The sequence below is a fragment of the Helianthus annuus genome, chromosome 3, assembly GCF_002127325.2.
Source record: "Helianthus annuus cultivar XRQ/B chromosome 3, HanXRQr2.0-SUNRISE, whole genome shotgun sequence".
In the NCBI taxonomy this organism is placed as follows: domain Eukaryota; kingdom Viridiplantae; phylum Streptophyta; class Magnoliopsida; order Asterales; family Asteraceae; genus Helianthus; species Helianthus annuus.
Window position 1 is genome coordinate 23,753,373 of NC_035435.2, and position 19,767 is coordinate 23,773,139.

The following is a 19,767-nucleotide window of genomic DNA, read 5'->3' on the forward strand; positions in this document are numbered from 1 at the left end:
ATTTTCGAAAGTGCTGAGGACAGGTTATTATTGGCCAACAATGAGAAAAGATGCTGCAGAATATGCTCGAAGATGTGATGCATGTCGGAGGCATAGTAACATATTGTATCAACCAGCTGAACCACTATATCCTGTAGCATCCCCTTGGCCGTTCATGAAATGGGGGATGGATATAGTAGGGAAGTTACCAAAAGCTCCGGGAGGAAAAGTCTTTATGCTGGCAATGACGGATTATTTCTCTAAGTGGGTTGAAGCTGAAGCATTTGTGCAAGTTAGAGACCAAGAAGTAGTATCCTTCATAAAGAGGAATATCCTGACCAGGTTTGGAGTACCAGCTGAAATAATTTGTGATAATGGGTCCCAGTTTATAAGCAAAAGGACTACCGACTTTTGCAAGAGTTGGGGAATCAAGATGATAACGTCTACTCCGGTGCATCCTCAAGCGAATGGGCAAGCTGAGTCTTCAAACAAGATAATAGTGAACAACTTAAAGAAGAGACTTGGAGTCAAAAAAGGAAGATGGGCAGAGGAATTACCCTTTGTGTTATGGGCTGACAGGACAACGGTAAAAAATGCAACCGGCCAAACCCCATTCTCCTTAGTATTCGGAGCAGAAGCAGTAATTCCAACGGAAATGGTGATACCTACTGCAAGATCTATCCTACAAAATCCTGAACAGAATCCTGAAGCCTTATGTCAAGATCTGGATACCATAGACGAAAGAAGAGACGCGGCAAGGCTAAGGATGGCAGCATATCAACAAAGAATATCCAGAGCATATAACAAGAATATAAGGACTAGGAGATTTCAAGTGGGTGATTGGGTGCTAAGGAAGGCTTTTCAGAATACTACTAATCCTGCCGATGGCAAGTTAGCTCCAAAATGGGAAGGACCATACGAAGTTGAATCAGAAGCAGGGAAAGGAGCATATAGACTCAAGAATATGGAAGGGGATATGCTACCAAGGTCTTGGAATGCTGTACACTTAAAGCTCTATTTCAAGTAAGAATAGAATTTAATTTCTATCTCAGAATGGTATGTATCCTATCTCTTTTAAATATATATGTTTATTATCTTGAACCCAATACTGACTTAGGCATCGGAGGGGTGTTAGCCAAGCTAACACCCACCTTAGTTTACAATTGTTTTGCAGCATATGCTCCAGGATATAGCTCCAGGATGTATACTCAGGATAACTCAGAAGATTAGAGGATTGGCCCCCTCTCTCACGTTTAAGGGATACTGATCCCTTCACAGGTTTAAAGGTATTCACCTTTCTCCCGAATTGGGTTTAAACACCCCGCCTGGAGCGCAAGTTATTCAGGGATAGTTCAAGGTGGCGGGACCAGTCCATGTAAAAGTGGCTGACAAATTCGTTACTGTTGGCTATATCCTGAATTCTAAAGGTATATGAGGATTGATCACCCTCTCTCACGAAAGGGTATTTTCATACTCTCTAAGGTTTAAAGGTTTTCACCTTTCTAAGTCTTGGAGTTTATACACTCCCGCCTGTAGCGCATGAAACTCAGGGTTTATCCCCAGTATACTAAGGGTTCATTTCAGGATATCAAGAGTTTTGCCCTGAGGTATGTGGAATTCATTCGAGTCAAAAATATGAATACATTTGTGTTTCTATGTTAAGTACAGGGGACATACGTCATACTATTCTGAAGATGGATTCGAGTTTATAAGTGTGCACTGGGGACAAGCCTATAATGAGGAATTGAAATTGATTCACTAAGAATCTCTGGTATGATCTTTCCTTTTTATTTAGACAACTAATAGGTTGTATTTTCATCAGAATATTTTTCAGGATATTTACCAGGATACATTTATAATGTGTTCCGAAAAATGTTCAAACAAAACAATTTTCACAAGTGAAATTTATATATCGACGACGACAATGATAAAGCCAAAAAAGGGTTATATTATTAACATAGCAAAAGATTATGCAATTGGCTTCGTCTCAAACCGAGACCCATCCACCAAAAGCATAATTAGTTTCCTAACATATTTACTTAACAAATGAAGGCTTCGTCTTGGAACCCAAGATACCTCCACCTTCACTTGTTAAAAGCGTTCAAAACAAACCATACTAACTGATGACCAAGGGCTTCGTCCTGAAACTCAGGATCCCTCCACCTTTGGCCATCATATTGTCTACGTGCAGGAAATTAAAATTGTTCAACAGACAAGAAAAGTAAATTGTTCGAGACATCAACCATCAAACCTAAAAAAAAAAAAGTGGGCTCCGGCCTAGGCATCAATATCCATCATCGCCCACTCAGCTGCCCTCACACAGCGGCACCCTCTCCTGCTTTCCCCGGCTTCTCAGCACCAGCATCCTCTCCAGCATCCTGTCCAGCATCCTCACCAGCATCCGCTCCAGCATCCTTCTTGTCTCCAGCCTGATCCGCCACCTCTGCTGACTTGGAAGATTCGCCGGCTTCAGATGGGAGTGGCACAGCCTTGCCTCCGAGCTCCTTCAGCTTGGCTACCCAGGATTCAATTGGCCAGGATGGACAAACAAGACCTGTCTCCTTGGCCTCATAGGCCATCTTGATGCGTGCTTGTAACAGGGAGACAATAGCGGAAGTCTTGATTCCTTCCCGGAAATTGATCATGGCCTGATCGTGATCCATTTGCATGGTGGCCAATTTGAGCTCAGCATCCTGGGTGACCTTTTTCAGCTTATCCTCATAGTGCCGGCTCTTTGCCTCGGCAATGGCACCTTGGTCGGCAACAGTGGTTTCGAGCTGCTTAATCCTGGCTTCATGGAGGGCGACAGTACCACATGCATCGTTGTACAAGTGGAGCAAATGCTGGAGGCCCTGTGCATCAATAACAGGTACGAGTTAGAATCTATATATCTATAATGACCAAGATATCCTATCAGGATATCCTGTTAGGATATCCAGGCAGGATATGTGTGCAGGATATATATGCAGGATATGTGTCAGGATATTACCTTGTTAAGGAAGGATGTCATCGGCTCTAAGGAATCGGTAAAGCTGAGATCGTCATAGGAGAACCCTCCTGAGCTTGGAGCACTGACCTCAAGGCCCTTCCTCTTTTTCGCTGTGGAAGCACGAGTCCTTGGGTTGGCCTTGGGAGCTGGAAGTGGCTTGGAGCTGGTGGCAGTAGGAGCCTCCTTCTTGACTAAGGTTGGAGTTGGATAGCTGTCGAGTTCGTCAAGGTCCAGATAGACTGGAACTTTGCTGGAATCTGCACACAGGGAGTAAAATTCTAAACCTTTCCTAAAGATATCAAATAAAAAACATGTGTCTACAGGATATCTTGCAGGATCCTTACCAGACATGGTTGCGCTTGAAAGAGGGCTTGGAGTTGCTGGAGATGGGTTGAAACTTCTCTCTGCTTCCAGAAGGAGCCTGATAGCGTCTATTCTTTTTTGAGAATCTGCAAGGGGAGGTGCTAGCTTCCTAAAATCAGCTGTACAGGAAAACGACAAAGTCAGTTCAGGATATAAAGCAGGATAACAAGCAGGATCATCTTTAAACCCTAAATCCTACCCTTCTTCAACCAATGCACCGGATAATCCGCTCCACCAGGGATTGAATCTCTTTTTACGAAAAAGAATTTGGATTTCCATTCCTCTTCATTCCTGGTGGCTCGGAGGATTAGTGGGTCACTGGAAGTAGAATAAAACAGGAATCGACAAGAACCGTGGCACCTAAGTCGGTATGCTAATGGGAGATCATGAACAGAAAGATCAGGGATATGATTGTTCTTGATTTGATCAAGAACGGACAAGACTCGCCAAAGCATTGGCATTGTTTGACTAAAACAAATTTTTGTGACGTCAAAGAACTCGGTGATAAATTCAGAAAAAGGAAATTGTAGCCCTAGAGTAAAGGGGAAAGCATTGAAACACAACCACTCGTCGGAAACCATGTCTGATCGGATTTCCCGATCAAACGGCCGGAACACTGTCCCTTTTGGGAAAATGCCGGAGGTTTTAAGGGCCGATAAGTGTGCACCATCGAAGGTGCAAATTTCTTTCTCCGGATCCTGGAGAATATTTTGGTGGATGAACGTGGGAGCGGAGTCGCCGGAACTAGACCTGGTCTGCCTTGTCATATTGTGGCCGGAATATTAGAGAGAATGAGAAAAGAAGTTGAGAGAGAAGTCTTTACCTTTTTCTCTTTGGTAAAAGCTAAATGGGGATATACATGAGAAGATATAGGGAGCAATGAGTAAATATAGGCTGATTACAAGTAGTCACATCATGGGTCTTATCGCTTAATTGCCTCGTTCTTCGGGAAAAAATATAACCGTTAGTGACCAGGATACTTAACGGTAACATTTTTTGGGGACAATTCTTATGGGTGAAATTCTGAGCCCATATCCTGGAAAATATCTTGATATATATCTTGTTTATTGTATCTGTTTACATCCGGGATGCTGACTCAGGATATTGGTAACATCCTGAATGGTATCCTCAGGATCACTAACGGATTAAATGCAGGTACGTGGGTTAGAAGCTAGCAACGTTCATGAAGACCTTTTCTACTGAAGACTCGGTCCAAGTCGTTCACAAGAAGCCGTTGAAGCCGCATTACTCGGTCTACAACGTTCACATTGGAATATTCGGAGCATCCCATGTTTATAGGAATTTTAGTTTGTAATTCGTTACTATAAATAGTGGGTATATCAGATCAACTAGGACATCACAATCACACTCTCTACACTCTCAACACTTGCTCTCTCGCAACTTTCACAAAATTCATTGTAACACTTAGCGATCTGATCTATATCCTGCACTGTATCCTGAAGTTTAAAGCAATAAGAAGAACTAGGCAGCTGTGATTGTCAGCTCCCGAGGTTTTATGCCGGCGATCTAGATTGATCAAGGGCTTTCCTCGTACATCTCGTGTCATTTACTTTACTTTTTTGCTCATTGTTTGATCGTAGATACAGCTCAATATCCTGAGCCGTATCCTGAACACTGTTTTTCCAAAGAACCTAACAAGCATATTTTCAACACACTTTTTAGCACACTACCTCACTTAACTAATTTGATCACTTAAATGCTTCGGTAATTTTTGACCAAAACAGATATCATATCCTTTAATTTCTTAAGCTCCCTGGATAATTCTAACGTTACAGTTGTATCCTGCAAAGATCCAACACTGTTAGTGGCAATAGCATTATTATTATTAGATACGTTACCAGTCGGAGGATTCTGCCCATATCCCGAAACATATCCTGAGCTCCTCACGGTTGACATCCTAACCGAGGAGGGTATCTCAGGAGTAGGATTCTGAGGGAGGCTGGGCACAATATTCCCCCTATTATCCTCAGTATACACGGCTGAACTAAAGTTCAAAGCTCTGGGCTGTAATGGAGTGACGATATTCTCAGCAGGTCTGCTCGAGCCGGACTTCAGGAGTTGTATCTCCCTTAACAGCATTTGGTTTGTTTCCTGTTGCTGCCTCATTTGTTCCTGCACACTTCCAAATAAAGTAAGAATTTCATCATTAGAAGCTAGAACGGGAGCAGATTCCTGAACACTGCAGGTAGGGATAATATCCTGAGGTCGTGAAGAGGCTAACGTCCTTGGAGGAGGTGGTGGAAGCACCGAACCAGTAGTAGCAGAAGTCATAGCAGACACAGTAGAGGAACTCATGTTTGATCTTGAGGCCATTATGGACAAAGTGGCAAAAAGTTTTGAAAATAAAAAACTGATTAACGATTTCACAAAAATTTTTAGTAAAGAGAGCACCACTTGCCCCATGGTGGGCGCCAAATTGTTTTGGTCAAAAATTACCGAAGCAATTAAGTGATCAAATTAGTTAAGTGAGGTAGTGTGCTAAAAAGTGTGTCGAAAATATGCTGGTTATGTTGTTTGGAAAAACAGTGTTCAGGATACGGCTCAGGATATTGAGCTGTATCTACGATCAAACAATGAGCAAAAAGTAAAGGGATTGACACGAGATGTACGAGGAAAGCCCTTGATCAATCTAGATCGCCGGCATAAAACCTCGGGAGCTGACAATCTCAGCTGCCTAGTTCTTCTATTGCTTCAAATATCAGGATACAGTGCAGGATATTGACCAGATCGCTAAGTGTTACAATGATTTGTGTGAGAGTACAAATTGCGAGAGAACAAGTGTGTAAGTGTAGTGAGTGTAGCTGTGATATCCTATTCGATCTGGTATACCCGTCTATTTATAGTAATGAAATAGAAACTATAATTCCTATAAACATGGAATACTCCGAATATTCCATTATGAACGTTGTAGACCGAGTAATGCGGATTCAACGGCTTCATGTGAACGACTTGGACCGAGTCTCCCGTAGAAAAGGTCTTCATGAACGTTGGGCAACTAGACGCGTACTCCTGCACATAACCCGTTAGTAATCCTGAGGATACCATTCAGGATGTTACCAATATCCTGAATGAGCATCCCGGATATGAGCAGTTATCATACAATCAAGATATAAATCAAGATATTTCCCAGGATATGGGCTCAGAATTTCACCCATAACAGGTACATTAACAGAAAAACAATATTTCGATAACTCAGGATACTCCTCAGGATCCTCGTCTTCAACAACATTCACTTTCTTGTTATCATTTCTACCATACGGCTTAGAGCGGTATGGTTTGTACGAGGATTCTGACTTCCTGTTAGTTGATTCATATGTTGAGGATGCATTCATCCTCTCTAGTATTTTCTTATCATCCTCCAGTCTGATATATCTCAATGCCCTGTTACGAGCTTCATCCAGATTCCTGCAGGGATTCATCACAAGATCCTGGTAATATTGGGAATCTTTCTGCAATCCCATCTTGAAAGCCTGCATAGCTGTTGCGACATCAAGGTGCGGGATATCCAAGGATTCCCGGCTAAACTTATTCACATAGTCCCTCAAGGATTCCTGAGGTCCTTGAGTTATCCTGTAAAGATCACTGGTTAATTTCTCAAAACTCCGACTGCAAGAAAATTGACTATTAAACAAGTTAACCACATGAGCAAAAGAAGTAATTGAGTGAGGAGGAACCTTTAATGGCCATTTTAAAGCTGATCCTTTTAAGGTAGAGCCGAAACCCTTGCGTAAGCATGCTTCCTTAAGTTCCGGAGGGATAGGGTTGATTTCCATCCGTTCCCTATACTGGGCAATATGCTCCTCAGGATCTGTGGTTCCATCATAAAGCTTCATGATGGGAGTTTGGAATCTTTTTGGGATTTCAGCATCACAAATAGGATGCACAAACCGAGATATCATGTGGCTATCCTAGGATACTTCAGGGATCGGCTGAACCACCCTAGGTACACTGGATATCATATCCTTTAGCTTCTGAAGCTCCCTAGATAATGCCGATGTCACACCTGTATCCCGCAAAGATCTAACACCGTTAGTGGCAGGAGTATTATTATTATTAGATACATTACCGATCTGGGGATTCTGTACATATCCTGAAGCATATCCCGAGCTTCTCACAGTTGACACTCTAACCGAAGAGGGTATCTCAGGAGTATGATTCTGGGAATGACTAGGTATAATATTTCCCCGAATATCCTGAGTGCAGACTGCAGAACTGAAGTTCAAAGCCCTGGGCTGCAAGGGAGTGACAGTATCTTCAGCAGGCCTGCTCGAGCTTGACTTCAAGAGTTGTATCTCTCTCATCAGCATCTGATTAGTTTCCTATTGCTGCTGCCTCATCTGTTCCTGTACACTACCAAACAAACTTAGAATTTCCTCATTATAAGCTAAAATAGGACCGGATCCCTGGACATTGCGAGTGGGAATAACATCTCGAGCCACATGAATTTCTGATCCTTGGGAAGAAGCTTAAGATCTCGGAGGAGGTGGTGGAAGCACTGAACCAATTGTTGTGGAGTTTGTAGCAGACATGGTGGAAGAGCTCATGTTTGATCTTGAGGCCATTGAAAACAGTTTTGAAAGGAATTTGAAAACAGAAAACCAAATAGCGATTTTTCAAAGGCTTTTAGTAAAAATAGCACCACTTGCCCCACGGTGGGCGCCAAATTGTTTTGGTCAAAAATTACCGAAGTAATTAAGTGATCAAATTAGTTAAGTGAGGTAGTGTGCTAGAAATGTGGTTTCAAAATATTCAAGTTAAGTTATTTGCAAAAACAGTTTCGGGATACGGCTCAGGATATAGAGCTGTATCCGTGATCAAACAATGAGCAAAAAAGTAAAGGTTGACACGTGATGTACGAGGAAAGCCCTTGATCAATCTAGATCGCCGACACAAAACCTCGGGAGCTGACAATCGCAGCTGCCTTGTTCTTCTATTACTTCAAACGTCATGATACAGTGTAGGATGTAGTGCGGATCAACTAGGTGTTACAATGTAATTTGAGTACAAGTGTTTGCTAGAAGCTAGAGAGCTATAGTGTACGAAAGAGTGCGAGTGTAAAATTGTGTGCCTTAATCTGATCCGCCCCATCTATTTATAGTAAAAGAAATTGAACAAACTATCCTATTAAACCGGGATCCGGCGAATATTCCCCACTTGAACGTTGTAGACCTGGTCTTTCGGGTCCAAGGTCTCTCAAACAACTTATTTGCCCGAGTCTCTAGGAGAAGAAGTCCATCTGACCTTTAGTCACTTGCAGCCTCTTACCTGCACGTGAATTATTAAGTTAACACCAGGATATCGCCCGGGATGTTACCAATATCCCGATCCAGTATCCTGATCACAAGCAAACAGTCAAAAGCAAGATATTAGTCAGGATATATAGGCTCAGAAAATGGCCCATAACAGTTATGAAAAAATTTTTTGATGTGTAGCAGGTTTATGAATCACAGTTATAAAAAAGGAGTTTGATGTGCAGCAGGTTAGATGATCACAATGGATCACATCAATTGCAGTATTTTACATTTACTTTGGGCTGCCTTTGACTTTGCCTGGTCAAACATTTTAGGAGGGAATGGTTTGGTTTTCTGCAGGGGGTAGGGAAGCAATGAAATATTTAACACGGGGGGTAATATTGTTTCTTATAACAAAGCATAAGGGGTAATAAGAAAGGACAACTGATGTGTGTAAAATGTAACATATAAATTACATCAAATGAGGCATGAAACTAACCTTTTTTTAGTACTAATGTTGGAAAAGTGTGCTTTTGTCTTCCTTTTGTATTTTAGGACTAAATGAGCGTAATTAAACAAAAGGAACAAATATGCAGCAGAATCTAACATAAATACAAGAAAATGAATAAACGTGGCATGCCCGACCCCTCAACAACATCTTCCCAAGCAAAAAGCAAAAAACAAAGAAACAGAAGGTTGACCACGGCCCCGTGACCAGCGGGCACAGGGGCTTGGCCAGATGTCTGCAGAAAAGACAAAGCTATAGAAGCTTCTACTCCCAGCATGGGGGCGTGCCCAGCTCAACACGGTTCGTGGTCAACGCTAAGATTCATAGAATCTTGCAAATCTTGATAGTACATATACGCTTCTGCACACGGGCCGTGCCCAGCCAACACAGGGGCGTGTGGAGCTAATGCAGACAAATTGTAATAAATGAAGAAAGAGAAAGAGGATGGACATGGGGTCGTGTCCAATAGACACGGGGCCGTGTCCGGGCTTCTGTGCAGGCTATAAATAGGGGTGCTTGGTTCACTTCAAAGGTATCCCTTGGCAAACCACCTCTCTCCCACTTCACCCACACTCCACCACCACTACAACACCCACATCTATCACCATCATCCATCATCCATCATCCACCTTAGAGTGTGTGTAGTAGGCTCGGGATCCAAGATTGATAGTAAGAGTTCTTGACAATCAAAGGCCATGTTTGCCTAAGTCTCTTACATCACCTGGTGAAGATAAGCATTTAATGTAATACTTTTGATTTTTAGTCTTTCGCACTTTTTATTTGGTTTTGTATTAATGACTTTAATAACTAGTTTCTTATGTTGAAGGTGAAACTTCCTTATCAGTTGTCTGTGGTGTCTTGGCGTTATTTTGCTGTCTATATAAAATAAAAGATTTTCACCATTCATATCCTTACGGTCTATATAGAGATATGTTGGCTACCTGGTCGGGGGTTAAGGGAATGGTTTGGTAAGGTTCTTGCCTTGTTTGGTGTATAGATCCTGCAATGACCTGGGTCAAGCTTACTAGGACCTCCTTCAATACCCACTGATATTAGATGGCGGGGGTGCGAATGTCTTGATTCCCTCATATGTAAACTACTATTAATACATTAACCCGGCTACTTGGGATTGTATCCCTGCTGACTCAAACCACTTACCCGAGGGTAACGTCACCTTCAAAAGTGGGGCCTACCACATTACACAATAATAACTTAATTAATTATCTTTTATTATTCCGACCCTTTGGGATTGTATCGATGCTGACTCAAACCATTGGGTTGAGGGTAACGTCACCTTCAAAAGATGGGCCTACTACTATAACTAAGATAATCTCTTAAAAGTGCAAAAGTGCGGAAATCATCAAAGGTTACATTAAAGGCGAGTCGGATCCAAGTGATTTATCTTGTCTATCTGTTTTTATTTTATTTTTATTTTCAGCATTTTTAGTTTTTATTTTTCATGTTTAAAACTTTTCTAAACTTTTGATTTGATTAGATGTTGAGGATAAACCGGTACTAAATGCTCTTGTGTCCTTGGACGACCTCGGTATCTTACCAACGCTATACTACGCTCATGATGGGTGCACTTGCCCATATGTGTGTTTAGTGTTAGAAAAATAACGTGTTTTATAAATTTAAAACTTGACTAATGTGTCAAAAAACATATAACGCTACACACGCATCAAGTTTTTGGCACCGTTGCCGGGGACACAAGGATTTTAAGAAAGTTAGGAATCAACGGTCTAATCGTTTTTCTTATTTTTCTTTTTCTTTTAGGATTTTTCTAAATTTTTCAGCTTCTGCAGAGCTCAACACGGGGTCGTGCCTAGTCGGACATGGGTCGTGCTCAGCATCCTTACTGGCAGTTTTTATTTTCCGCGTTACAGAGAGCTGAACACGGGGCCATGCTGGTGCAGCACGGGGCCGTGTTGAACTCTCCAATAACAGAGATCCGGAAAACAATCACTGTAACCACGACCACGGGGTCGTGTTCAGCTGAGCACAGGGCTGTGGTGAGACTTCTAACCAACAATCTTTTTTGTTTTTATCGCAAGACTTGGAACCCAGGCACCGCACCTGAACTTCCTACGCAGTGCATGAGCTCCAGTTCCAATAACCTCTAGACAAACCCGAATGCTTTCTAAGAAAAAGACTTAAAGCTAAAATCCAAGAGAAAGTTTCGGGGAACCCACTTCCAATGGCGGATCAACGTACCCTAATGGATTACCTACGACCCAGGGTAGGTAATCTCGGCGCCGCTATCAATGCACCGAATGTCGATGCCAACAACTTCGAACTTCGGCCGCATTTGATTCAAATGCTCCAAAACTCCGCAACTTTCCACGGGCTTGCGGGCGAAGATCCCCATTTACATATTGCCAACTTTTTTGGAAATATGTGATACTTTTCGGATCAACGGAGCATTAAATGACGCCATCTGCCTCCGAACGTTCCCATTTTCGCTAAAAGACCGAGCTAAGGCTTGGCTTAACACCCTCCCAGTTGGATCGCTAAACACTTGGGATGAGCTAGCCCAAACGTTTTTGTATAAGTATTTCCTTCCTTCAAAAACAGCTAAAGTAATGACTGAAATTAATACATACTCACAAGAGGAAAGGGAATCCTTATATGAAATTTGGGAAAGGTTCAACGAGCTACTAAGGAAGTGTCCCCATCATGGTCTTGCAGTATAGCAACAAGTATCCAATTTCTCTAATGGGTTGTTGCCACACACAAGACAAACACTTGATTCTAGCTCCGGGGGACTTCTAGGTAATCGTCGCCCAAATGAAATTTATAATCAAATTGAGAAAATTGCTCAAAACAATTTTCAGTGGCACACTCCCCGAGGCACAAAATCTATTGCCCCGAGCACCCATAAGTTAGATGAAAACACTTCTTTACAAGCCCAAATTGAGGCCCTCTCTTCGAAAATCAAAAAGTTAGAAATGGCAAAAACGGCCTCGGTTATGGCTTGTCAGGGGTGTGGTGGGCCTCATGAAAATTGGAGTTGTATGAAAGAAATGAATAATCAAACAGAAACGCTAAACTACAATGATAATAGACCTAGACCGTCAGGTCCTTCGACGGGTACCTACAACCAAGGATGGCATAATCACCCTAAGTTGGAGAGAACCCGACAATAGTAGTAACCAACAAAATCAAAACCAACGAACAAACTTTCAACAGCCAAGAAATGATTCACAAAATTTCTCTCAACAACAACAAGGAGGACGAGAGAGGCTTGAAGATACTATCTCACGCCTCATCTCCGACACTAAAAAGAAAAACTCGGATCGATTTCAACAAATGGAATCGACCTTTAGAAATCAACAAGCTAGTATTCAAAACATTGAAAAACAACTAAATCAACTAGCTCAAAATTTCTCCGAGAGACCACAAGGCGCGTTACCCAGCAATACCGAAACCAACCCAAAGGTGCAAGTGCATCTTATCACATTGAGAAAGCGTACCGTAGGTCCCGAGGAGGCTCCAATACCTCCAACCGAAAAGAGTTCGTCCGACCAACCCGCAAATTCACCGACGCCCCAAAAAGAGGCGACTCCTCCGACAAATCAAGAGCCTTCCAAGAATCCTCCGTAACCCTATCCCGGACGGTTACTTCGCCAAAAGACTGATGAGCACTTCATAAAATTCATAAACTTACTAAAACAATTGCACGTCCATCTTCCATTTGTGGAGGTCCTCACTCAAATGCCTAAATATTCAAAATTTATGAGAGACTTCCTCACTTACAAAAGAAAAATTGAATCATTGCAATTAGTTAATTTAAGTGAAGAATGCTCCGCCTTCTACTCAACAAACTCCCAAAAAAGAAATCAACCCCGGGAGCTTTACTATCCCTTGTTCCATTGGGGGATCACCCATACGCAATGCACTAGCCGATCTTGGGGCTAGCATAAATCTCATGCCCGCCTCAATGTTTGACCGACCCGGACTAGGTAAAACAAGCCCCACGAGGATGAACATACAACTGGCCGATAGGTCCAACAAATATCCACAAGATGTCGCCGAAAATCTATTGGTAAAAGTCGGAGACTTTGTCTTCCCGGCCGAATTGTCATACTAGATATGGAGGAAGATACCGAAGTAGCACTCATCATAGGAAGACCATTCCTAGCCATCGCTCACGCAATGGTGGACATGAATGGTGGGAAATCAACATTGAGGGTTGGGGACAAAGAGATGGAGTTCGGGGTTTGGAAAAGAGTAGAAGACGACGACCTGGTCAAATACATGAATGTCATAGACTCAAGCTTGAATGATGCTCTCCGACGATGCAACATAGGATGCAAAACATCCCACTTGGGTAACATATGACTGACTTTGGGTCTAGCCAAGGACCCTTATAAACATGGCGCACCACGGAGGCATTCCGCGAAACTATCATTACTTTTAGTTTAGATTAACTTTTATGTTTTCTAGTTTAGTTTTACTTTTCAGGAATAAAACACACTCAAAATGGTGGAGGTTACAAAGGGAAACTTAAACCCACACCCCATGCACAAAAACAGAGCCTCCCGACAATTTTTCTTCATTACAGCAAGTTCAGCACGGGGCCATGCTCAGCCCAACACGCCCCATGCCCAAGGATCTGCAGAAAACGCCCAGGTCAGGTAACTGGACACAGGGCCATGCTCACTGAACACGCCCCCGTGCCCAGCCTTCTGTTAAAAATGATACTGGCAATCTGAACACCGGGCCATGCCCGGACCAACACGAGCCCGTGCCCAGACGTCCAGTAACATAAAAAATTGTTTTTAAACACCTTTTTACATATTCAATCAACCTAAAAACTTATTTTGGGACACATTGAGGATAATGTGTAATTTAAGTGTGGGAAGATGCTAAACCTTGAATTTTGCAAGTCCTAATAACAATCTCTACACAAAACTCTATTGGAACCGCTAATCACCCCAAATTTTTTTCAAAAATTTTTCGTTTTTTTACTTGTCTTGGTTTAATTTGGGAAATAACAAGTTCTAAAAAAGTTATATTTTTACAAATTTACAACCGATAGCGTCGTGATAAAAAGAACCAACCTAAGAAAATTATGAAACGGCATGACAAATCTAGTTAAAATTTGATTATATATACTTGATCACATTGTAAACTCTTTCCCATAAAAAGTGAATTTTGAGCCTTTATTGAGCATACAAGCATATATCCTTAAACTAAATGCTCAATTTTTTCGTTTCTTGTGTGAATAGCCGATTGGTTCTTACGACTTTAGAACTTGCCATGACGATACACTCCCGGCCCTCACCAACTTAAACCCAAGTAAGTGAATGATGGAGGCATTAGGACTAACCCATTTTCTTTTTAACACCATTATTTTTCTTTTTCTTTTAACCTACCCAAAATCCCCCTAGTAAACCCCTTTGAGCCTAAAACCCTTTCGTTTCCAAACCCACAAAACAAACACCCTTCACCCACCAAACCCTTTTTCCTTTAAACCCTTTATTTTAGTAAAATGCTCAGTTTTCTTGTGACGATTCCTTATAAAAAATGAAGTCTAGCAATAAACAAACAAGTTTATCAAATAAACTTTGTTTGAAAATGCTTAGTTTGAATAAAAGTGCCAAAAACAAAAAGTTTTACGACGACCGACGCTTTTTACGCTTTTAGCCCTTTTTACTAACCAATAACCCAAAACCACCTACCTTTAATACAAGCCTAACCCTTCCCCAAGTCCTCTTGATATTTACAAAGGTTTATAGTTAAAAAGGAGGAGGATTGATTGCTTGGCAAGCATATGGTAGAAATAAGTTCCATGTTGGTCTCGAGTGTTTCACAAAAATACATATTCGGCCGAGTGTTGAGCGATCTCACGTGAGGTATGTGAACTTGTATATAAATGGAATTTTAAAGAGGTATGTTATGCCCAAATAAGTAATTTCTCTTATGAAACGTTCTAAATAAATCATAACGATTAGGATTGTAAATAGCATAAAAATAAAACCCAATAAAGATCTTGAATTCCCGACACTAAAGACAAGCCCAAAACATCTCTTCTACCCAATCCATTTGGGTGTGTAAGCCACATAATAAAGTGTTTTGCTTGAGGACAAGCAAAGATTCAAGTGTGGGGTTATTTGATGTGTGTAAAATGCAACATATAAACTACATCAAATGAGGCATAAAACTAACCCTTTTTAGTACTAATGTTGGAAAAAGTGTGCTTTTGTCTTCCTTTTGTATTTTCAAGGCTAAATGAGCATAATTGAACAAAAGAAACAAATATGCAGCAAAATCTAACATAAATACAAGAAAAGAAATAAATGCGGCATGCCCGACCCCTCAACAGCATCTTCCTAAGCAAAAAACAAAGAAACAGAAGGCTGACCACGGCCCCGTGCCCGGCGGACACGGGGGCGTGGCCAGATGTCTGTGGAAAAGACAAAGCTATAGAAGTTTCTATTCCCAGCACAGGGGCGTGCCCAGCTCAACACGGGTCGTGGTCAACGTTAAGATTCGTAGAATCTTGCAAATCTTGATAGTACGGATACGCTTTTGCACACGGGGTCGTGCCCAGCCAACACGGGGGCGTGTGGAGCTAATGCAGATAAATTGTAATTAATGAAGAAAGAGAAAGAGGATGGACACGGGGCCGTGTCCAATGGACACGGGGCCGTGTCCAATGGACACGGGGTCGTGTCCGGGCTTCTGTGCAGGCTATAAATAGGGGTGCTTGGTTCACTTCAAAGGCATCCCTTGGCAAACCACCTCTCTCCACTCACCCACACTCCACCACCACTACAATACCCACATCCACCACCATCATCCATCATCCACCTTAGAGTGTGTGTAGTAGTCTCGGGATCCAAGGTTGATAGTAAGAGTTCTTGACAATCAAAGGCCATGTTTGCCTAAGTCTCTTACATCACTTGGTGAAAACAAGCATTTAATGTAATACTTTTGATTTTTAATCTTTTCGCACTTTTTCATTTGGTTTTGTATTAATGACTTTAATAACTAGTTTCTTATGTTGAAGGTGAAACTTCTTTATCATTTGTCTGTGGTGTCTTGGCGTTATTTTACTGTGTATATAAAATAAAAGATTTTCACCATTCATATCTCTACAGTCTATATAGAGATATGTTGGCTACATGGTCGGGTGTTAAGGGAATGGTTTGCTAAGGTTCTTGCCTTGTTCGGTGTATAGATCCTGCAAGGACCTTGGTCAAGCTTACTAGGACCTCCTTCAATACCCACTGGTATTGGATGGTGGGGGTGCGAATGGCTTGATCCCCTCATATGTAAACTACGATTAATACATTAACCCGGCTACTTGGGATTGTATCCCTACTGACTCAAACCACTTAGCCGAGGGTAACGTCACCTTCAAAAGAGGGTCATACCACATTACGCATTAATAACTTAATTAATTATGTTTCAATATTCCGAACCTTTGGGATTGTACCCTTGCTGACTCAAACCACTGGGTTGAGGGTAACGTCACCTTCAAAAGAGGGGCCTACTACTATAACTAAGATAATGTCTTAAAAAGTGCAAAAGTACGGAAATCGTCAAAGGTTACATTAAAGGCGAGTCGGATCAACGTGGTTCATCTTGTCTATCTGTTTTTTTATTATTTTTATGTTTAAAACCTTTTCTAAACTTTTGATTTGATTATACGTTGAGGATAAACCGGTACTAATAGCTCTTGTGTTCTTGGACGACCTCGGTATCTTACCAACGCTATACTATGCCAGCGCCACACCTCCCAACACCTCCACCACTAGCCACCCACCGCTGCAACCCTAAGTCGTGAATCACTGACGTCGTCACTGACCATGCTGCGACTGCCATCCGTTACCGGTGCCACCACTACCCGCTGCGACCGAACATCAGCGCCATTGACACCACCAACGAACACAACTAACCACCGCCACCACAACCCATCACCTCTGCCACCTGTCGCCGCCACTGCCAACCACTGCCACCAAACATCAACGTCACCGGTGCCACCAGCGCTACTGCCACTACTATCGACCACCGCCGTCACCACCATCGATTAGCACCACTACCCATAACCACCACCTATCACCGGTCTTCTTCCTTCTTTTTCCTATCCTACCAAACACTACAAGGTAATGATTCATTCCATTCATATGTAGTAACCAAATAAACCATGGAATCGAATGATCCATTTCAACCCTTTGTACATTTCATTACCTCGTTCCAAACAGACCCTAATAGTATATCACAATGAGTAATAAAAGATCATACATGTCTTCATGGACTATATTGGGGCTTACCGTTCATGATAGCTCTTAATGGGCCATTATGGGCTTTGTTAGGTAATACCAAGTCTTAAGGGTTATCGGGTTATACCCAGTCATACTGAACCATGATGGACGTCAATAAATCATAGATGTCTTAATGGAATGTATTAGGTCTTAGTAGTCACAATGACTCTTAATATAGCGTGGTGCACATTATTAAGTCATACTAGGTCCAAAAGGTTATATGAGGTCATAATAGACAATAATAGATCATACATATATTAGCGGACTATATTAGGCCTTAACTACTATGACAACTCTTGATATACCATGATGGGCATTATTATGTCAGCTAGGTGTTAAAAGGTTATATTGGTTTATTATGAGACATACTATAGATAATAAATGAGTGATAATAAGTTATACATCTCTTAACGTCTCATATTAAACCTTAGTAGTTATCGTGACTCTTAATGAACCTGCTACAAGCTACATCTATACATATAATAAAAGAAACCTCTTTGTGGACACGTGTCAATCAACGAGGCTATCAAAATTTGAGTTTTTTATAAATATTATTTAAGTGTGATAATATCTTTTGTTCAATATTTGAATAATTCATGGTTGTTTGTTGCCTAATGATTTAAAGATAATTTAATCCATTAAGAAATTTAGATCTTCCATTCAAATTTTATCTAACATTGGTGTTGGGTTTTGAATTATTTATTCAATATTAGGATAAAGGATTCAACTTATTGACATTTTATTTGAAGAAATCTTCATTGGAAATGAATTGTGTCAATGTGGTCAACAAAATCAATTCTTATTTTTTATTTCTAATTCTAATATCCTTCCTTCCGTATTTTATGTTGATTTACCTGATCTTTATTAATTTCTCAATGGCGAATGTTATAATAACTTTACTTCTAAATTACACCAAATAGATCCTAATCTATCCATACTATTATGTTGATTCACTCTCTTTATTAATTTTTTCAATGGTGAATGTTACTTTTTGTGTTTACATGCGTATAGTGCATTCGTAAGATCCCATATCTTTTAAAAAACTTAAACATATTAAGTATAGTTACTTGGTGTCTTTATAGGTAGATATATTTTTCATATAACTAAGTTTTTTCATTAGCCATTTTGGAACAGAATGCCTCCCTATAACGAAATCGTTTGTTTTTTATGCTATAACTTTTTCTTATTATCACGAAAACCAAACTTTGTATTAATATGTTATCATTGGTTTTTTATGATACAACTTTTTTTTTCTTATTTGGTACATAAAATTAGGTTTATTCAACCCGTGTAATACATAGGGTTTTAAAAATAACTTTATTTTATTATTTACTATACAAAATTACATTTATTTAACCCATGTATTACACAAGATTTTTAAAGATATAACTTTTTTTTTATTATTTGCAATATAAATTACATTTGTTAAATCCATACAATACACAAGTTTATTATTTGCTATATAAATTACATTTGTTACACAAGTTTTTTTATTATTTGCTATATAAATTACATTTGTTAAATCCATACAATACACAAGTTTATTATTTTTATTATTTAGTATATAAAATTACATTTATTTAGTAATATACAATACACAAGTTTTTTAAGGATATATTATTTTTATTATTTAGTATATAAAATATTACATTTAGTAAACCCGTATAGTACAAGGGGTTCTAACCTAGTTGCTATATAAAGTCAAACTTGATCAATTACATTCGTATATTTTCTATAACACTTACTAATACATATAAATTTAATTAGTTTTTTTTAGTTACACGTAAACAATATTTTAAATTAGATTAAAATACACAAACGAGATATATAAATTAGATTTGAATATACAGATCATAATATTAAATTTAAGATTTTCAGTTATTATAACTTCTTTATATATAATATATTTATTTTTATAATGATATTATGTATTTAATTAACGTAAGAGGCTGTTGTATATTTTAGTTTTAATTTAATATACCGTAATGATTAATAGATTAACGATTTCTCCATAAAACAAGATTCACCCTCCTAATTGTTAATATACTAAAGCTAAAAAAATAGTTTCTCCTTAAAACTAGTTTTTCCCTCCTAATTTTCCTTCAATTACATTTCCCTCCGATTATTATTTCCCACACAAAATTAGAAGTCTACCGCCATAAATTTTAGAAGGGAACTTTGAAAAAAAAGCAATTAAACAAAATGGTTTAGATATAAAATAGAAACATATATCATTATTTTTTTTAAATTGAAAATTATATGATAAACATATATAGTTTTAAATTAAAAGTAGATTATGATGACAATTTTTTGGTGAGGCTTTTGTGGGTTTATTGGTGCATGCAGTGGCGGATCTTGCCTGTTAAACGTGTCAGGACCGAAAGATACGGGCATTAAAAAAAG

At 40.0% G+C, this 19,767-nt stretch overlaps 1 protein-coding gene across 1 annotated transcript; it reads right to left on the reverse strand.

Annotated features, from left to right (window-relative positions):
• Positions 1-2,217: 2,217 nt before the first annotated feature.
• LOC118490378 lies at positions 2,218-17,126 on the reverse strand. The gene is made up of 4 exons (XM_035987982.1): positions 16,859-17,126; positions 2,969-3,225; positions 2,431-2,831; positions 2,218-2,230 (listed from the first exon to the last, which is right to left on the reverse strand). Exons 1-4 carry the CDS (start codon positions 17,124-17,126, stop codon positions 2,218-2,220), a joined length of 939 nt encoding a protein of 312 aa, XP_035843875.1.
• Between the last annotated feature and the right edge of the window lie 2,641 nt (positions 17,127-19,767).